Here is a 21,638-nt window from a genome sequence, read left to right on the forward strand (position 1 = left end):
AACCTTATGACTAAAAGATATAGTTTCAGAAATAGACTATATGGGTTTGAACCTATTTCTCCATCTGGACATTAATTTAAGCTCTGTTTTCCTCAGTTTGCTCATCAATAAAATAGAAATAATCAGAATAGGGTTATAATTCAATGGTAGAGTACTTGTTTAGCATGTGTGAGGCCCCGGATTTGATTTCTAAGACCATAAAAAGAGAGCAAAGTGGTAATAATAATGTTACTTATCTCTTAGTTGTTGTTGAGAAAATTCAGTTAAGTAGTATACACAAAGCATTTAAAATAGAGCCTGGCACAGTAATGGCAGCTATTTTATCTAAGTTTTAAAGTCCATTTGCATGAATTTTTTTCATAGGTTTCTCTTATAATCCTTGAATTCTCTACTCTATTTTTAGTTATGTCCTTTTTTTCATTCCTTATGTTGTTACCTTGTGAATATTCTCTTTTATTCTGGAGTCATCTTGTGTAGCGTGCCTTGTAAATAATCTTTCCAAATAATTGCCCTTGGATTTATTAATCATCTTTATACTTGTTTTCTATTTTCTGCTTTTATCTTTTATATTTACATTCTTCTAATTTCTTTTCTTTGGGTTTTAGTTCTTGTTCTTTTGGCTTCTTTAGTTGAATGCTTATCACATTTATTTACTTCCCTTCTTTCCTTCTCCCTCCCTCCCCCCTTTTCTCCTTCTTTCTAATTCCTTCTAAGTGTGCTTCATCCCATACATTTAAATATATAGTAGTTGAAAATGTTGAGTTCCAAATATTTAATAATTTCCATTGTGATTTTCTATCAAATCATGACTAGAAATTATTTTTAGTAACACACAATAGAAATACTGAGGCTTTTTGTGGCCTGCTATGTGTGCTCTCTTTGTAAATGCTCCATTTTTACTTGAAAAAAAGATATGTTCTATTTGTTGGAAATGCACACATATATACATATATATGTATATTTATACACATACCTATATATGTAAATTTGAGAATCTTCTTTTGCTTTAGTTTTTTTCACGTGCATTAAGGTCTCCCACTCTGAGTACAGGATTTGACAACTTGTCCTTAAAATCCTGGCCTTTTTTGTTGCATACATTTTTGAGGCTTTGTTCATCTTTTACTTTATAGTCATGAAGGTGGAAGAAGAGAAGGCTGGGGCAGGAAAACTGGACCCCATGTACTACAGGAGATGTCCGGATCAAGGTAAAGACACTTTGAAAACATGATGCAAATCCTAGGAAGCTCTGAGAATTCCTTGGTGTCAGGCTCGGGATAGAGCTCAGAGATAGAGTGTGGGCTTAACATGTACCAGGAATTCTCCTGAGAATTCCTGGTCATAACAGCATTTCCAGTTAGACACTCTGGAGAGCTGGTCTTTTTCCTTGACTCACCAGTGTCTCCTCAAAGCAGGTAGGACCAACCTTCACCATGTGTTACAGTGAACATGTGATTGGGCAGGAGATAGGAAACTGGCACTCTGCCTGCATGAATTAGGTCACAGCTTCATCAGCATAAATTTACCTAATTTTACCAGATTTACAAACTATGATTAGTGTTAAATAGCAACATTTAGTAGATTCTGAAAATGGCAGCTTAATTAAAAGCATTGCAAGAGGTATTGAAAAGGTGTTTTTGTTGTTGCAGAATTGCCGACTCAGTGGCCCTAAGCCTTCAGAACAGACAGATGGTTTCTGATTTAACAATATTTTGATGTGATTTTTTGATTTTACTATTGTGAAAAAGCAGATACATTCAGTAGAAACTGTGCTTTAAATTTTAAATTTTGATCTTTTCCTTGGGCTAGCAATATGCTGAACAATATTTTGTCATGTTCCTGGGCAGTGGCAGTGATCTGCGCTGCCAGTCAATTAGGAGATCTTGATGGGAAACCACTAATACTTCCTCACTCAGCTAGGATGCTAAATGCTCAGAAGGTTCAATGTATTAAGTGCATTTTCAGCTTATGATATTTTCACTTTATAATGGGTTTATCTAGATGTAACTCACTGTAAGTTGAGGAGCACCTGTATTCTATAGAGTACAGATCTTAGGAAGGGGCAACCTGGTAGGCCTCGTGCTCCTACCATTATCCCAGCCCTTGGAAGTAGGCATTAACCTTGCTTCCAGCTGGATGCTTGCTGAGCTGCAGAATATGTAGGACCTCTCTGGGGCTGTTGATGGATCAAGAGGAATGCAGTGTAGAGTTCCTAGGAGAGCTTGGCATGTGTCCTGAGCCAAAGTCTGCAAGATATTCACCATGGGAAAAGAGATCCTGCAGATCCAGGAAGGAGAATTTGGGGTTAAGGGAGGAGTAGCCTCTCCACACAGTTCACCAACTAAACAGTCATGCTCTGATGATTATGATAGGAGTCAGGAAAAAGTGGGACAAGTTAGATGTGGGGCAGAGAGTAAAAGGTTCCCCCAATAGCCATGTCCTCTGTGTTCTTTAGTATGCATATTCTTCATGTGTATAGCTCCATGATTACAATTTTCATAAGCATGTTCCCATACATGATCCCATCTTATCCTCTCAAATACCTTGCCAAACCAGTAGAGAAAAGATTTTCATTTCCATATTATAGATGAGGACAGTAAGTCCAGAGAGGTGGGAGGCCTATGGCCACAGAGTAGGTAAAAACAAGCCAGAGATTACCAAGAGTAGCAGACTCTTGGGTAGAGGCTTTTCTGATGCACATATTACTTCTCATTTCTGTTCCTTGCCTCAGTGGTAGAGAACAGGAACTTGAAACTCCCAAGCATGCTAATCTCTTAGACTGGAACTATTTACCTCAAAATACTGGTGTTCTAGAATTACAGCTTGCTTAAGAAAATGTAGTGCAGCTTAAGAAAATGTAGTGTAGGGTATAGACCAGTGGTTTAGCACCTGCTTATCAGGCACAGGACCTTGGGTTCAATCCCTGGTGATATACACATATGAAGTCACACTGTACTGGGGAGGTAAGAGGGTGGAAGAGAGTTTGTCATTTTGATACTATTGTAGAATTAAGCAACCAATCTATGACAAATAAAAAAAACCAGGTCCATCCTGAAGCTAAACTATGAGAAATTTCTAAATATAGTAGTAACAAACAAAAATGACCACAGAGATTTCCAGTTTTCACTTTGACATGTAAAGAGCTTCAAAGTTGTCACTCCCACTCACACAAAATAGCTGAACAAGCTGAACAATCAATCATTTTTCTTTGATGCAAAAAAGAACTGAGGCCACAGGAGCAAAATACCATCCCAGTAATTGGAAAGCAAATATAGAGAATACAGGTCAGCTTATCTAAATCCAAACCTGATGAAGCGACTAACTGGTACCAACACTGAAATGGTAATTTCAACAAATCAATGAGGGCTGAATGTGGACTAATTTGAGAGTCAGAGATTCCCAGGGACTAGTCTAAGAAGCCCTCACAATTTCATGACTCTTACCTCCACAAGTCCTACCACCATCTTTCAGTGAAGATCAGCAAAAATTTCTCTCATGTTTGTTCAGGAGGGGAAATGTTTTGAAATATGCCCAAAGTGTTATCCACAATAAAGATCTACCCATAGAGGTGGTGGTGGGGGGGAAGACTTTGCCAGAGCCTAATCCAACTTTGTGGAAGAGAAAGTACCCAACTCAGTTTCCTGCCTTAACTAAGTTGGGAAAAAACACACTTGAAAGACACAGCACATGGATACTGGCTTGCTAAAAGGGTGGGACCTAATCATAGGATTATACAATTCTTTGCTTCCTCCCATAAGTCGCCACCACTTCAGCAGGGCTTCTGTATAATAGCAGTGGCTCATAACTGAAAGAATTGCAAAGCTCAGACCCTAAGAAGGAGTTTCTAGGGAAACCTAAAAACAACAGAGGTACAATAACAAGGGCACAAGAGGAAACAGAAAATCTCTGACACTTACTACTATAGCAAATAGTAAACATTGCCTAATCACTTACTAGAGAAACACAAAACCTCACACCAAAGGCTTACTTACCTCATAGTGATTCATATTGGGACAAACAATATCTTTGACTTTTAATTTTCTGGTATTAAGGCTCTAACTTGAATCACTTACATTCTGAATACTGATGCTACTTTCTTCTTTTGGACCTTACACTTCATTTGTTTTCCTTTATTCTTCTCCTTCCTCCTCCTCCCCTCTTCATATTCCTCCTCCTCCTCCTCTTCTTTTTCAATTATCAGAACTTTACACTTTGTTTTGTTTTCTTTTTTTTTGAATTATCAGACCAGAAATTTAAAAATAACTATGATGAATATGCTTGGAGTTCTAATGGGAACAGTGGAAAATATGCAAAAGCAGGTGTATAATCTAAGCCAATAACACTCTAAGAAAGAATACAAAATAAGTGCTCAAAAATACTATAACAGAAATGACTGATGCCTTCAATAGATTTATTAGCAGACTTGGTATGGCCAAGAAAAGAATCAGTGATCTTGAAGCTATGTCCATAGAAATTTCCCAAACCCAAAAAGAAAGGGGGAAAAGATGGGGAAAAAATGAAACAAAATATACAAAGACTGTATAGAACAACTACAAAGGCAAAACATACACATAATGGTAATATCAGAGGGAGAAGAAAAAGAGAAAGGAACAGAAGAAGTATTTGAAGTAATACTGGCTTAAGATTTTCCAAAATTAGGGCTGAGGCTATAACTCAGTGTCAGAGTGCTTGCCTAGCACACGTGAGGCACTGGATTTGATGCTTAGTACTACATAAAAATAAATAAATAAATAAGTAAATAAATAAGGGCATGCTGACCATCTATGACTACAAAAAATTTTTTAAAGATTTTCCAAAATTAAAGAAAGAAACTAAGCTGCAAATCTTTAAGGAAGATCAGAGAACATCATGTAGGATAAATATTAACAAGCTAGGCATATCATATTCAAGTAGAATGGTTCCTCTATGGAGGAACCATGTGAGCAAAAAGATAGTGGGATAAAATATTTACAGAATTAAAAGGGGGGAAAAATGCCATTACCTAGATTTTTTTTTTATCCAGTGAAATTGTCCTTCTAAAGCAAAGGAGAGAAAATGACTTTCTCAAACAAAAACTGAATTTGTTGTCATTAGACCTCCTTTGCAAGAAATGCTAAAAGAGCTTCTTCAAAAAGAAGGAAAATTATATAGACCAGATACTCAACTTTATACAAATAAAGAAATAGTATCATAGAAGGAATAACAGAAAAGCATTTGTTCAAAATAATAATAGTAACAACATATTAGAGATTATAGCACATGGATAGGTAATATGAATGGAGTGAGTGGTGAAGAGGTGGAAGGGAGAGATTGCTATTTTAAGTGTCCTGCACTACCCAAGAAACAGTACAATGTTATTTGAAAGTGGACTTAGATTAGTTTTAAGTATATATTGCAAACTTTAGGGAAAATACTCTAATTTTAAAAAATGATATACTGGGACTTGAAACCAGGGTTTTGCACATGCCAGGCAAGTATTCTACTGCTGGGCTACATCCCAAGCCCTAGAATTCTTTTTTTTTCAAGTCCAGTTGATTTGCTGAGAGAAGGTGAAACCATATAAAAGTCTCAATTAAAACCAGAGTAGGGGGCTGGGGTTGTGGCTCAGTAGTAGAGCGCTTGTCTAGCATGTGCAAAGCACTGGGTTTGATCCTCAGCACCACATATAAATAAGTAAATAAAATAAAGATTCATGAACAACTAATAAAAATATGTTTTAAAAAACCAGAGTAGGCATAACAATGGGAGAAGATTTAAAAAATAAATAAAGAATAACTAACATGAACACAGTCACAAATAGAGTAGACATTAATCTAATTATATGAATGATCAATTTAAATACAAATAGTTTAAACATATAAATTAAAAGAGTGTCAGAGTGAATAAAAAACCAAAATTCATCTGTAGGACAGGAACCCCTACATTAGATATACAGGTACAGCTAGATAAGGGGGCTGGGGGTGTGGCTCAGGGGTTAATTGCCCCTAGGTTAAATCCCTGGTTGGGAGGTGGGGGATAGAAATAAATAAATAAATAATGAAGGGATGAAGCTGGGTGCTATAGTGAATGCCTATAATCCCAGCTACTTGGGAGGCTGAAGCAGGAGGATCACAAATTCTAGGTTGACCTGGGCAACTTAGTGAGACCCTGTCTCAAAAAAATTTTTTTTAAAGTAGAAAAAAAAACTTAAAAAAGGGTTGGAAATGTAGCCCGGTGGTAGCATGCCCTAGGTTCCATTGCCAGTATTGCTGGAGGGGTCTGGGGGCGGGGTGCAGGAATAGAAAAAGATAAATCATGCTAACACTAATCAAAAGAAAGCAGTAATAATTATTTTAATTCCAAGGTAGACTTCAGATCAAAGAAAATTTCTCTCTTTTTCTTTTTAAACATGGACAGAGGTAAGCATTACATAATGATAAAAGGGTCAATTTTCTACAGAGACTTAAGAATCCTTACCATGTATGCACCTAATAGTGAAGCATCAAAATACATGTGGCAAAAACTGATAACACTGCAAGAATGACAGACAAATCAACAATTATAGATTATAGTTGTGAACTTCAGTATCCTCTATCAGTAAGTGACAGATACAGCAGGCAGAAATTCAGTAAATATATAGTTGAACTGAACAGCACCACAAATCAACTGGATTTCATTGACATTTATAGAACACTTCATCCAGCAACAGTAGAATGCACATTCTTCTCAAGCTGCCAGGGAGCATTCACCATGATGGACCAAAATCTGGGCCATAAAACATAACTGAACAAATTTAAAATAATAAAAGTCATGCAAACTATGCTCTCATATCACATTGGAATTAAATGATAAATCAGAGAGAGAAGACATATTATTAGCATCAGAAATGAAAGAGGGGCCATCACTACTGATCCCATGGACATTAAAAGGATAATAAAGAAGCTGGATGTGATCATGAACTCCTGTAATCCCAGTGACTCAGGAGGCTGAGGCAGGAAGATCACAAGTTCAAAGTCATCCTCAGAGACTTAGTGAGGCCCTAAGCAATTTAGCGAAAGCCTGTCTCAAAATAAAAAATAAAACGGGCTGGAGATATAACTCAGTGGTAAAGTACCTGGGTTAAATTCCCCAGTACTAAAAACAAAAATATTAAAGGGATATTTATGAATATTCCTAAGCACACAAATTTGATAATTTAGATGAACTGAATTAATACCTTGAAAGACACAAGCTACCAAAATTGACATGGAGAAATAGGTAATCTGAATAGGTTATTCCTATTAAAGAAACAAATAATAATAACAACAACAATAATAATAAACAACTTTCTAAAAAGAAAGCACCAGGCCCAGATGGTGTTAGTAGTAAATTCTACCAAACTTTAAAGGAAGAAATGATACAACCTTCTGTAACCTCCTTCAGAAAATACAAGCAGAGAGAATATTTCCTGACTTATTCTGTGAAGACAGTGTTACCCCGATTCTAAAACCAAATAATGACACTATGAAAATGGAAAACAATGGGCTGGGATTGTGGCTCAGAGGTAGAGCGCTCACCTAGCATGCGTGAGGCACTGGGTTTGATCCTCAGCACCACATAAATATAAAATAAAGACATTGTGTCCACCTATAACTAAAAAAATACATATTTTTTAAAAAAGAAAATGGAAAACAACAGACCAATATCTCCCATGAACATATATGCAAAAAGGCTAAATATTAGCAAGTTGAATTCAAAATATATATAAAAAGTATTATATGCCATAACCAAGTGGGGTTTATCCTAGATAAGTAAGATTGGTTTACTAATTGAAAATCAATTAATGTAATCACATCAAACATCATGATAATAGCAATAGAAAATTCCAAAGAATTGACCAGAAGACTTCTGAAACCAAAAAGGTCATAGGCTATAAAGTTCATAAACAAAGTCAGTTGCTTTCCCATATACCAGTCATTGCAATTTGAACTTTAAAACATTTGCATTAGCACCAAAAAATCATAAGCATAAATCTAACAAAATATATACAGGATCCATATGAAGAAAATTGTAAAACTGATCAAAGAAGTCAAAGATCTCAGTAAACACAGAGAGATTTCATGTTCTAGGGATAAGAAGATTCAATATTGTTAAGGTGTCAGTTTTCCTAACATGATTCAATAAAGGTCTCAGCAAGTTACTATTTGGGATACTGGTAAATTTGATTCTAAAGTTTATAGGGTAAGATAAAAAGCCCAGAATAGCCAACACAATATTGCAGAAGAATAAAATGACACTATCCAACTTTAAGACCTTCTATAAAGCTCTGATGGTCAAGACAGTGTAGTACTCGCAAAAGAATGGACAACTTGGTCAATGGAACAGAAGAGACAGCCCAGAAATGGACCCAGAAAAATATAGTCAATTGATCTTCGACAAAGAAGCAAAGAGAATTTAATGGAGAAAGGATAGTCTTTTCAACAAATGGTGCTGGAACTAGACCTCCATATTTTAAAAAATGAATCTAGACATAGTCCTTACACCTAAATTAATTTGCCAAATTAATTCATAGTGGATCTTAAACCTGAAATTCAAAACCATAAAACTTATAGAATGATAGCATAGGAAAAAAAATCTAGGCGACTTTACAGTTGGCAATCAGTTTTTAAGATACAATACCAATGTACAATGTGTGAAAGAAAAAAATGAAAAAGTAGACTTTATTAAAATTAAATTTTCTTCTTTGTGAAAGACATTGTTAAGAAAATGAAAGGAAAAAATCATAGATGAGGAAAACATATTTGCAAAATACATTTCTGGTAAAAGACTTGAATCCCAAAATATACAGAGAACTCTTAAAACTGAACAATAAGCAAACAAACAACCCTTTGTGTGTGTGTGTATATGTGTGTGTGTGTGTGTATCTGTATGGTGTTAGAGATCAAATCCAGGGCCTTGTGCCTTCAAGGCAAGAACTCTACCAACTGAGCTATATCCCCAGCCCAAAGAACCCAATTTTTAAATGGGCAAAACAAACAGACACCTCACCAAAGAAGATACCCAGATGGCAACTAAATATACAAAAAGAAGCTCAAGGTTGTATGTCATTAGGGAATTGAAAATTAAAGCAAAAACACTACGCTCTTGTTAGAATGGCTAAAATCCAAAACAAATAACCTTGACAATGTCAAATGCTGATGAGGCTGCAGAGCAACAAGTTTGTTCTTCCATTGCTGGTGGAAATGCAAACGATATAACCACTTTGGAAGATAGTACGGAAGTTGTTACAAAGCTAAACATAGTCTTATCGTATGAACCAGCACTCGTGGTCAAGATATTTTCTCAATTTTATTAGAACAAGCAGAACTCCCATCTCCTCATTCTTGCTTGTCTATAACATTGATGACCAGATATGGCTTTGACAGGTAATCCAGGAGCAAGTTTCTCAGTCCAAAATGCCAACTACCCTCTTTGGTTGTTACTGGAAATCATGCATTCCACTGAGTGCCGTTTTTTCTTTTTTAACTAACAACCAAGAACTACACAGACTACTTACCTAAAAAATTTTTACCAGAAAAGGGTGTATTTAGGTTTCTCAAAGTCAACAAGAACCTTAAGTCAGAATTCCGCCAAGAAGCCCAATTGCCATGTAACCCTGGATAATACACATTGCCCCCAGTAAGTCTGTGAACAGAGGCAGCTGGAATTCCTCAGTTCTCAGGAGGCATATTCTGTTACTAGTTTAACATCAGAGTTGTCTTGAATTAGTGAACAAATTTAAAAATAATTAATAAAGTCTTAGTACAGTTTTAGATTTACAGAGTTATGAATTCCTTCCTACTCCCACCTTTACCCGAGCCCTACCCCCACATGGTTTCCCCTATTGTTAACATCTTGCATTAGTGTGGTACATTTGTTACAATTAATAAATAAATATTGTTACATTATTATCAACTATAGTCCAAAGTTCACACTTCCTGTTGTACATAGATACTTCTGTGGCTTTTAACAAATGCATAATGACATGCACTTATAAACCATTACTGAATCATATGAAATAGTTTCACTACCATAAAAATCCCATTTCATCTACTAATTCTTCTCCTCCCTTCCCCTAAGTCTCTTTTCTACTATCTCTATTATTTTGCCTTTTTGAAAATGTCAAATAATTGGAGTCATACATCATGTGGCCTTTCATACTGGCTCTTTCAGTTAGCAATATACATTTAAATTTCATGCATGTGTTTTCATGGTTTGGTAGCTCATTTATGTTTATCTCTGAATAATATCCCATTGTAAGGAAGTATCATTCTTTTTTTATTAATTTAATTTTATTTTTTTACACAAATGGAGTACAATTTTTCATTTCTCTGTATGTGACGTAGAGTCACACCATTCGTGCAATCATACCCATACATAGGGGTAATAATGTCCATCTTATTCCACCATCTTACCCCCTCACATACCCCCTCCTCTCCCCACCCCGGCTCAATCCAAAGTTCCTCCATTCTTCCCTTGCCCTGCCCTCCACCATTATGGATCAGCATCCACTTATCAGAGAAAACATTCAGCCTTTGTTTTTTTGGGATTGGCTTACTCTGCTTAGCATGATATTCTCCAATTCCATCCATTTTTTTACCAGTAAATGCCATGATTTCATTTTTCCTTAAAGCTGAGTAGTATTCCATCATGTATATATGTATCACAGTTTCTTTATCCATTCATCTATTGAAGGGCATCGAGGCTGTTTCCATAGTTTAGCTATTGCGAATTGAGCTGCTACAAACATTGAGGTGGCTGCATTGCTGTGGTGTGCTGATTTTAAGTCCTTTGGTTATAGACAGGAGTGGGATAGCTGGGTCAAATAGTGGTTCCATTCCAAGTTGTCTAAGGAGTCTCCATACTGCTTTCCAAAGTGGTTGTACCATTTTGCAATCCCATCAGCAATGAATCAATGTACTTTTTCCCCCACACCCTTGCCAGCACTCACTGTTGCTTAAATTCTTGATAATTGCCATTCTGACTGCAGTGAGATGAAATCTTAGATTGGTTTTGATTTGCATTTCTCTAATGCAATTTTTTCATAAATTTGTTGATCAATTGTAGTTGTTCTTCTGTGAAGTGTCTGCTCATTTCATTAGCCCATTTATTGATTGGGTTATTTGTTTTTTGGTGTCAAGTTTTTTGAGTTCTTTATATACCCTAGAGATTAATGCTCTGTCTGATGTGTGTGTGGTAAAAATTTGCTCCCATTCTGTAGGCTCTCTGTTCACCTCACTGATTGTTTCTTTTGCTGAAGTAGCTTTTTAGTTTGAATCCAATGATATAATGCCAATGTATAATGTGTGAAAGAAAAAAAAAAAAACTTGTTACATACTAGCATACAAGGTAGTCCTTCTAGCAACTACTAAGGTGGTTCAGAAATGGAATTCTGTCAAACCTAAGTCTTGGGACTTTTGCCCCATCCAGGCACCCCTTTGGCTTTCATTTTGCTTTTGTGACCCCATCTCTTTGTAACTAGTGGATATTATGGAGAAATGCCAATGTTTAGTAATTCTGCATCCCCTTCTCTTTTGTGCTGTGTTCATAGACTGCCCTTCCATCCATATTGGGCTTCCAGTCCCACGTTACTCTCAAAGAAAAAGTGACCAGAAGGGACATCTTTCAGGCCTACAAAAAGTTCGTTGGGGACTGCGGCCAGACAAGCCACAGCAGGAACAACTGAACAACCCAGGGAGAGGAACAAGCAGTCAGCACGGCAGCGTGGATTTTATCGGCAGGACTCGTGAGTTCCTTGATGGCACATATATTATGGGGATTCATCCTGCTAGTGGGTCCAGAGGGGCACAGCAGGGCAGAGAAGATTCTCTGGAGAATGTGGGTAATGCCCTTGTGGCTCAACTTTACTGTCAGGGCCCCTACTGCTCTGCTTCCCTTGCTGATCAGCCTCCGTGCCCATGAATGCTTACAATCAGCCTGAAGCCCTATGTCTCCCTATGTGGATTTTGAAACCTCCACATATGTGGGTATGTGTATGTCAAGGTTTAATTCTTGGAATTATTTCTCTCTAAATTCCTAAATACTACACGGTTGTCTTAAGAACCAAAAACAAACATGAGAATTTTGTCTGGGATGTTGCACTCAATCACAACTTAACTCCTTGTTATATACATTGAACGTAAAGGGTTGGGACAGAATTGTCCAGTCATCTTGCATCATAGGGACCCCTCAGAAGCATTCTTCCAGGACCACAAAGCTCCCCACCCCCAGTCCTTTCTCTATTCCTGTAGAAATCAGTTATGGGCTAATTAAAAGTCAGTATCTTGCTCCTTCCTATGGAAAGAAAATCGTTAATCTTTAAAGGAGTAAAAAAGGATTAGAATCCTAGAGAATAGCTGTGACATTTGATTCTTTCTAGGCTTTAAAATGTTTCTGGGTACATGATTTCACCCTCAGCATCTTAAATCTACCTAACAATGGTATTTAATTGGTTTCTACTATATATTTTTACCATCTTGAGCATGGCAAAATGAGTTTATTTTACCATCTACACTTTCAAAAGAGTGTCAGATCAGTGACTGTGTCTTAGTGTCCCGGTAGGAAACCTATGCACCTTCTAAAGGTCACTGGAGCCACACTCTATCATGCAGATTCCTATACCAAATAAGACTCCTCATTGGCACCAAATCTACCAGGGGCCTGTGGCTTTTCCAGAGTAAATATGTCTGTGTTAAAGATGGAGTAATGAGGAGTCCTTTAAAAGAGTCCAGAATAAGAGATGTACTCTGATTAAAATATACATGCACACATAAAAATGCACATGCGTAAGTACACACACACACACACACACACACACACACTCAAGAGTAGAAACATTAGAGGCTAAGAAGAAACCAAACCTGGTGGGCAGACCTCCTGCTCCCCATGTAAGTTCTGGATGCCAAAAGCATACTGATATGGTCTCATCCCCCAGAGCCCCCCACCTACATTCAGGGATGAGGTTGCCCTTTGAAAATTGAATCTGCTGAGTCCCTTCTGAATTGGAGAAGAGGAAAGAAGTTTAGAATTGATGTTCTATGCTCAAAGGGTTTGGAGGAGGTAACACACCATATCACAAAAGTAGCTATGAACAGTGGGGTTTTGGTTGCTTTGGTGGTTTCTGATCCAGTTAAGGGAACATTGGTTTAAATTGGAAACCAAAGGAGAGAGAACCAAAGGAATCCTTTGGTATATTTGTTCATTAGATACATTTCCTTTGTGGCCAATACACATACCGTGTGCATTATTGACTGGTCCCTGGCATGATTATGGAACAGGGGAGAGAATGGGAAAGCCTAGTAGGTCAGGACACTTCAGGTCATGTCTCCCAAGCTGGAATGAAGTAAGGATCCCTTTTGAAGAGAAAATAACTTCTTATGATTTCATGAAAATGCATTTGTATTTATTCTTCATCCCTTTTGTCATTTGACGCCTTAAACCCTGGATCTCTAGTAATCACCATTGTAAACAGCATTCCCTCCTCAAGCACAAGAGTTGTTCTCCTAAAAGCAAAACAAAAAACTCTATTAGAAGAAAACCCTGAGTTAGTAACCCCTTAAGGAGAACTCATGTGGAGCACCCTAGTTTGTAAGTGAACAAATGAAAACTCTGATAAGTATAAAGTTTTAATAAACTTATTCTTTGAGAGTTACCTAAAATGGACTCCAGCCTCCTCATCCACATCCTGGGGAGGTCCATGCCTTTGCTTAAATGTCTATGGGTTTCCAGAGGCTTCTAGTCTCAGTATCATCCTGGTTCTGAGTTCATGCCTGTGAGCTCAGTCTTGCTATGTTTTGCCTCCTGTATCTGCTCACTGCTTTCACCTCAGCGACAGTTCAGTTGTGGAGTTTTGTTCTTTGGTTTCCATTAAATTGGTGATTTAAAGCCTATGTGTGAGCAGCAGGCTTTGTGGAAGTTTTGGATTCATGAACCTTGCAGAGATGCACAATCTTGAAAATGAGACACTGGGTATCCCTATTATTAAAAATTCTCTTACCACCAAAAATTTGTTCTTTGCACTTTGCTCTGTAGTATCTCAGTCTTCTACCATATTTTTGGTGCTTCCTAGCCCACCATCACTGCCCTTTGGGGTTTTCTCACAGTACCTTGTTGCTTGGTTTCTGAGCTCCCTTTTGGCTTAGAAAGGAGAAGAAGCAACTGTGTTGGTTTTAAATGATAATATCTTTACTTTATTGCATTCATATTCACAAAAACAAAATAATAAAAACAATATGCAAGTGGAAGACTGAGACATTTTATACTTCCTAAATTATGAATTATGTGGAACATTCAACTGCCTTCTACCATTTTGGTTCTCTCAGAGTGGGTGAACACCAGCAAGATGGGTGTCTCTTTTCCCTGTGGGGTCTCCTACAAATGCTCAGGGTCTTTCTAATTTCACACCGAAGTTGATACCCTTTCTAAAACTGGAGGAGCACAGTGACCTGGGGGACTCAGAAGAAAAAGGCTGAGAGATCCTTTGTTTAAATTTCTCAGCGAGCTTTGGCAGAAGTCCCCCTGCTCCAATACACTTGAGATCTTTCTGATCATGCATGAGCCTTTTTGAGGAACTAGCCATGCACATGTCAGCGTCTCCCAATCCCCCTGACCCAGCTGAGCTTTCTTCCTTCCTCAGAGCCAGGGCCAAGGTGACTTTCCTTGAGCTTAATCTGCCTCTGCTTTGCTCCACTTTCTTTGACCGATTCCCCACACCTTCTTGTTCTATTTCATCACAGTGACTCAGCATTTCTTTATAACTCTTAGACTTACAGTTTTCAAGAAGGTTCTCCATACCCTAGAATTTTACATATGGAGACTCATGATTGAGAAGGTAATTTTATCACAGTATCAGAAACCTAGTTGAGCTGGATTAGGCAAGGAAGAAGAGACAGAAAGAGAGAGGGGGGGGGAGGAGAGAGAAATCACTTATATTGTAAAAGCAAAGGAGTTTCTTACAGTCCCAAGACAGACAGAAAAGTCCCAAGACAGACAGAAAAGATATGACATCTTCTCATTATTTGTCTCTGGAGCTGCATGGTCTCCTCTGCTTCAGCTCCAAGTCTGCTTCACTCCTGTTTCCCTGCAGCTCAGCCCTTTCTGCCTGTCTGTGCCCTAGGCTAACTACAGTTTATATGTTCTCTCTCCTAGGAACCATTAGGAAAGGTCCAGCTAACTCAGAGACCTGGTTCAAAATTTCCAGGCTTAGGTCAGGTGTCCAATTAATTAACTGCTCCTGATCCAATTAATTGTGGCCAAGGGCATAGGTCATGTGTTACCCAACAACTGCTCCCAGCAACTCATCCTTATGAAGCTGGAAGACACGGGCTGGACAGATAGACCCATATGCACAAGTGGGAGGAATCTCTCCTCTTCCTCTCTCAGAAAGTATATTTGAAGTTTATGTACAGTTTCAGAGAAAAGAATTTGCCCATGAAACTAGTACTGGGAGCCTCCAAGTTCCCTCTCAAAGGCTTTCATGCCAGGTGTAGTGGTGCTTAACATGCTTGTAATCCTAGCTATTCGGGAGGCTGAGGCAAGAGGATGGCAAATTCAAGGCCAGTCTGGGACAACCTAGTGAGACCCAGTCTCAAAGTAAAACATAAAAAGGGCTGGGATGCAGGTCAGTGGTAAAGTGCCCCTGGGTCCAATCCTCAGTCCTAGGGCATGGGGAGAGGCCTGCTTTATACAATGGGCAAGAATGACTTTAGCACTCTCAGGTTTTGTCTCCCACTCCCCAATACTCAGTGGCCTCAAGCCACTCAAAGCAACTCCTGCTACCCCCCTGCTCACTCAACCTCCAGCTCCATTTCCTTGTTCTTGGCTCCTTTCTTGCTGCAGCTAATCCCAGCTGATGTGCTCATGAGTGTTAATCAGTCAAATTCACTCACCCAGCAAATATTTATTGAGTGTCCTTGCTGTGTGAGCCCCGTGTCAGGGGCCAGAATCGTGATGTGAACAAGACAAACCCTGACCTCTAGAGCTGACTATCTAGCATTTAATGTGGAGCCTAAGAGAGATGAATCTCTGAAATCCTGATGCTGACTTCCTGGAGGTCAAAAATACCTCCTGAGTCTTTATTAGGAGTTGAAGTCTCCACTCTGTTTCCTGACACTCATCTCCACTGAGCTTGTGTTTCTCCCAGTAACTCCTTGTTGAATTCATTCCTCCATTTGTGCCCATGCTATGTGACTCTTATAGTTGGCTAGGTGGCATTTCTCATTATGCAGATGAACTTGTATGCATAAGTTACTGTATGCATGTGGGATCTGCAGTGCATTAGAGAAACCCTGATGAGGTAGGCCAGCTTGTGGTAAGCTAAACTTTCTGTGGGCAGGAGGGAGGGGCATCAAGGCAGGGGAAGGACAGGGGTGTTTAGAAACTGGAAAAGACTGAGCCCTTGGAATGCTCAGAGAGGTCAGGCTGGTGACTGGTAATAAGGGAGGAAGGGTCACACCTCCTGAATACAGCAATAATAGCAACATCATGTATTGAGTGTTGTATTCCAAGCACTATGCTAGCTACATTATATATATATAATCTCCTTTACTCTCCAACAATCCAGATAGTAGGCATAATTATTCCCATTTTATGAATGGGAAAACTAAGGCTCAGAGAGTTGAGTGCCTTACCAAGATCCTACCACTAGTAATTAGTATAAAGTGTTGAACCCAGGTCTTGGCTGACGTTAACAGAGAGGATCATTCTGGCATCCTTGGTAATCTCTTTTTCAGGTTTTGAGGCCACCTGATTTGGTGTGACCTGCAGAGGCTGCTCTGCAGCACTTAGGAGGGACTGGGCCAACATCAGCCACAGTGCAGTGCAAGCTGTGGGGCCCAGGTCCCTCAGGGGAGCCCAGCCACTGACTTCCCACAAGGGCAGAAACTCCTGGGAGGCTTGCTACAGAGGTCTATGTGATGGAGGCTTTGCTTGGAGCCCAGCATTCAACACATGGCCCTCACTCTCTGCCTCTGTTTTTTCACCTTTATAATGGGCATGTCAGATTTTCAAGACTTAGGTATGAATGTGTAGTCAATAGTACCAGTCAATGGGGCAATGTGGAGTGGAAGATGTCAGAAAGTGTGGGCTCCCTCTCCCCCAGACCCTGCACTGAAGCCTGGGGGGCCTTCTGTGGTGTAAAGTGAGTGTCAGTTTTCTAATCTGTGAAATGAAGTGTTTGGACACAGCATCCTTCAGCTCCCTCTCAGCTCTAAGACTTAGTGAAATTCAATGTTTGTAGCTTCTTGGAGCTGCCACCACTCAGTGACCTCTAATCAACCTTGGCTTATTCTAAGTACTCAGTAAGCACTTGCTGAACTAAACCCAGGAGATTAGGAGTTTCTCAGAGGAGCAAAATAATTCCCCAGTGGGGTTCACCACACACCCTGAAGTGACCCGTTCCCACCAACCATGGGCTCTCAGAAAACACCCACATAATAAGAACTTTTGTCTCACATGGTCAAACAGGAAGAAGACCCAGAGTTTGCATTTAAAGTTGGGAAAGGAGAGAAAGCAGTTATATGAAATGCTATTGAAGAAACATTGCTTGCTGTGAAAGGTTGAGCCCCCACAGCAAACACTTTCTTCCAGCACCCTACCTCCACCCCAAGGTCCTGCCACGCCACTCTCCAGACAACTTACCCTAGGCAGGGGCTCTTAAGGAGGCCCCAGGAGTCTCAAGGCAAATCCTACCAGGGCCTTTATAAAGGAGTCTGAGGAGAGGGGCCTGGGCTGTCCTGGAGCTTCCAGGAAAGGAGGAAGGGCACACTGGGAGAGGGAGGGGCAGCTCTGCCAGTACTCTCGCAGGTCCTTAGCCGCCGCCCAACCCTGCTACTGCAGGGAACAGCTTCTTGCTAGTTTCCACTGCAGCCACTCAGCCCTTTTTTCCAGTGCACCTGAGATCTCCCTCTCTCTTCTTCTCTCTCTCACTTACTGTATCTTTAATTCACTTTCAATGTAGTGTTTCTCATATAATTTCTCATAATCTCTTTCACACTTACCACATCTCTGTTCTCTCTACATATAGCCCTCTCTCTCCATCACTCCAGTCTTCTTTCACACATTCTTTCTCCTCCTTTGCTGTCTCCTCCTCCTCCTCCTCCTCCTCCTCCTCCTCCTCCTCCTCCTCTTCCTCCTCCACCTCCCACTACATCTCTCCAGCTGCTTAACTGGAAACAAAAGTGAGTTTGTTGTGTGAAGAACAGGACTTGTGGAGGCAGTGGCCAGGGTGACAGCAGGAAAAACAGGCTGGGGTCAGAGGCAGCACCGACAGCCGGAGACTCCAGCACTCGGCTATTCCAGGGAGCAGGTAATGCCCCATTCAGGATTGGTTCAGGCCTCCTGCCCTCTGCCCCACCTCATCTCTCCATGGTCATTCCATTTATTTGCTTTCTTCATGGCTTTGAAGGGGGAAGGGGACTCCAGAGTTATGGAGTAGTAGGCACAGAGTCTCAAGGGGTGGCTTGCCCTCCTCTTCAGAGAACCATGTGTGCTCTGGTATGGCTGGGATCAGCAAGAGCTGGGGTCAGGACAGCTGGTATCCAGGGTTGCTGGGATCCAGAATGGCTTGGTAAGGGACACACCAGAACCTAGAAAGACAGACAGGTCAGGGCCAGATCACAAGAAATGTTTTGAGTCTTATCTCGAAACTTAGGCTTTAGGCAGTGGAGAGCTGGTGAAAGTTTTTCCGCTGGATGTTAACATAATCAAATCTACATTTTAAGAGTAATTATTGAGGGCTGGGGATGTGGCTCAGTGATAGAGTGTTAATGTGAGGCTTTAGATTCCAACACCAGCATTGCCAAAAGAAGAGTAATTATTAAACCCTGATCCCATGGAGAATTGGTGTGTGGTCCCTAGAAGCAAATAGTCATAGTCTTCTCCCAATTTGAAGAAAAAATAGAGTTTTCTCAGTTGTTGGTTTTCTTCTATAAAATGTCCTTAAATCTTGTGACTGCCAGCAAGTGTCAGCAATCAATAAGCCAATGAAAAGGAAATAAATTAAAAACTATAATAGAAACTTTTAGAAATAAAATCAACATAAATAAATGAGGTACTTTGATCTACATACAGATAAGTAATATTTTCTGCTAGTAAAATTATTTTGAACTCATGCATGATATTCTAAGGTACTACCCAAAGAGCACTGTGACTCCCAGGAATCTACTACATGAACATGTTTGAAATGTGTTAAAAACAAACTCTGTTGCTACTTGGGCCATGGTGACACCTTGCAACCAGAGACAGTGGGACAGAGGGTGGCTACTGCAATGATAGGAGCAGGAGATGATGGAAGGCAGAGAGAGTCAGATTAGTCAAGAGGAAGGATTCCTTTTGTTCAAAGATGGATGGCAGTAGGAGTGAGGACACAGAAGGACTAAAGAGAAGACTCTTGATGGATTTCATGCCTGATAGCCTTTATTTTCTTGGTGAAGTGGGGTAGAAGATGAATCAAGAAGCTTAAAGAGAGGAGCAAAGGTTAGGAATGGCATCGAGGGTAAGAAGGGTACAGGGAGGGGAGCAGATGGGGATGAGTGGGAGGTGGCTGCACTTGAGACCTGCTGAGGGTAGACCTCTCCATTTGCACTGTTGAGTGGTTTCTACAGCAGGGCTCATGTACCTGAGGTCTGGGGTTGGCAGTGAGGGGAGGTAAGCACCTGTGAAAGTGGCTCACTTTCATCTTTTTCATCTTAAGCCCTGTGTCAGGTATTTTATTCTCCTTAAATAATTTCCTTCTCCCCATAACCCTGTTCACTTAGACTGAATTTACCCATGAATAAGTGACAACTCTGAGATTCATGCCCAGGTCTGCATAGATTAGAAGTCCATTGTGCACTTTGCCTCCCCCTGGAAACCTCAGACACCTTTGCAGAGAAGAACAGGTCAATGAATTCTTGTTGGGCCTTGACTGGCTGGTTTTATCAGCAAGTCAAGAGGGAATCAAGTGAAAGATGTGCTGAGAGAATAGTTGAAATTACTGACCGGGGGGGGCCTGCTGAGAAATGAGTGAGGGCAGAATGTAACGATAGACTGAGGGTATGAGAGACTGGAAGGAAGGAGAGGGTGATGAGGTTGGGAGGCAGTTGATGGGAGATTGGATCAGGACAGGTCAATGGGGTTGAGGAGGAATGGATGTATCTTGAAAATTCTAATGTGGAAGTGGAGATAAGGGAAAGACAGGTGAGGTGATGAGAACCCTAGGGTATCTAGCCTGTGCATTGGAGGGGACAGAGATGCCTTTAGCCAAGGCATTGCTCACCACTTCCACATCATGCTATTCTTCTCTCCCACTTGCTCACCGTGTTCCAGCCACACAGACTGGCACATTCCTATCTCAGGGTGTCTGGAACATCCAGAATGCTCTTCTTCCAGATGTGTGTAAGTGGCTCACTTTCATCTTTTAAATCACAATTCAAATGCCTTTCATGACCTTTCTATCTCCTTTAGCTTCCCTGATCATGTTTTGTTTTTCAGAACATGTATTATTAACTGAAAAGGTCATTTATGGGTTTGTTTACTTATTTATTATCTGTTTCTGCCACTAGAACAGAAGCATAAGACAGCAAGGACACTTGGGTCTTTTCACAGCAATATAGTCTAATACCTAGAACAATGCCTAGCACATAATAGGCTTCCTAAATATAGGAAGGAAGGAAGGAAGGAAGGAAGGAAGGAAGGAAGGAAGGAAGGAAGGAAGGTAGGTTTGGGAAGGGTGCATGTTCAATATAGGGTCACTGAGCTTTGAGGAAACACTCAGATGGCAATTTCCAGTGATCCATTGGGGATCAGGCTGGGCACTCAAGAAATACGCCCACCTTGCCAATGAAGAAAGTGGCCCACGTGGCACACTGGTGCAAACATGTTCTTTTGCATAGCTAACTACCTCTTAATGATCACCTTCCAGGAGGTAGTCAGCTCCTGAAAGAGTTAGTCAAACCAGTCAGTTTTGGAAAAAGGACCCTCCTGGGTTTGTTAGAATCAAGTTGGGTTAGAGCATATTTCACTTTTCTATTCTGTTCTTGGTTCTTGCTGCTGTCCTGACTTTGACTATTTTCCATCCTTCTCCACTGTTCAACCACCAGACTCTTGAGTCTAAATACAGACCAAATCCTTATCTCACCCACATCCAACCAAAGTAATGTGAATTCAGCTTCATCCAGAAGCTAGACTTAGTTTTACTAAATCAGGACATACTTTTCTTTTTCCTTTGACTCCTGCCCCATTTCTTTTTTTATCATTTTTTTTAGTTGTAGATGAATACAATATCTTTATTTTATTTGTTTGTTTTTATGTGGTGCTGAGGATCGAACCCAGTGCCTCACACATGCTAGGCAAGTGTCATACCGCTGAGCCTCAACCCAGCCCTCTTGCCCCATTTCTGTTGGTCTTGTAGCCCTCCTGCCTTCCACAGGGCACTCAGCACACCCTCCCACCCTTCCTTTTCAGGGTCTCCAGCTGCTGAGCAGCTCCAGGACATCCTGGGGGAGGAAGATGAGGCTCCCAACCCCACTCTCTTCACAGAGATGGACACTCTGCAACATGACGGGGACCAGATGGAGTGGAAGGAGTCAGCCAGGTGAGGTGGAGCCCCAGGAGGGAAATAGAGGGTGGCTTCCCACTGCAGTATTCCCCAGGGACTCAGTTGGGCT

At 40.2% G+C, this 21,638-nt stretch overlaps 1 protein-coding gene across 3 annotated transcripts in view; it reads left to right on the forward strand.

The window, feature by feature from the left end:
• SLC4A5 (solute carrier family 4 member 5) overlaps positions 1 to 21,638 on the forward strand; it is a 128,162-nt gene that overhangs the window by 38,155 nt on the left and 68,369 nt on the right. For 2 of the 3 annotated variants that reach the window (XM_081264446.1, XM_081264444.1), the window contains exons 2-4: positions 1,131 to 1,205; positions 11,546 to 11,740; positions 21,436 to 21,565. In XM_081264446.1, the coding sequence (XP_081120572.1) occupies positions 1,133 to 1,205; positions 11,546 to 11,740; positions 21,436 to 21,565 (398 nt within the window). In that variant the 5' untranslated portion in view covers positions 1,131 to 1,132. The remainder of the gene's footprint in view (positions 1 to 1,130; positions 1,206 to 11,545; positions 11,741 to 21,435; positions 21,566 to 21,638) is intronic. The other variant, XM_081264445.1, reaches the window with a different exon arrangement.

The sequence above is a fragment of the Spermophilus citellus genome (assembly GCF_964194105.1).
Source record: "Spermophilus citellus genome assembly, chromosome: 13".
NCBI lineage: Eukaryota > Metazoa > Chordata > Mammalia > Rodentia > Sciuridae > Spermophilus > Spermophilus citellus.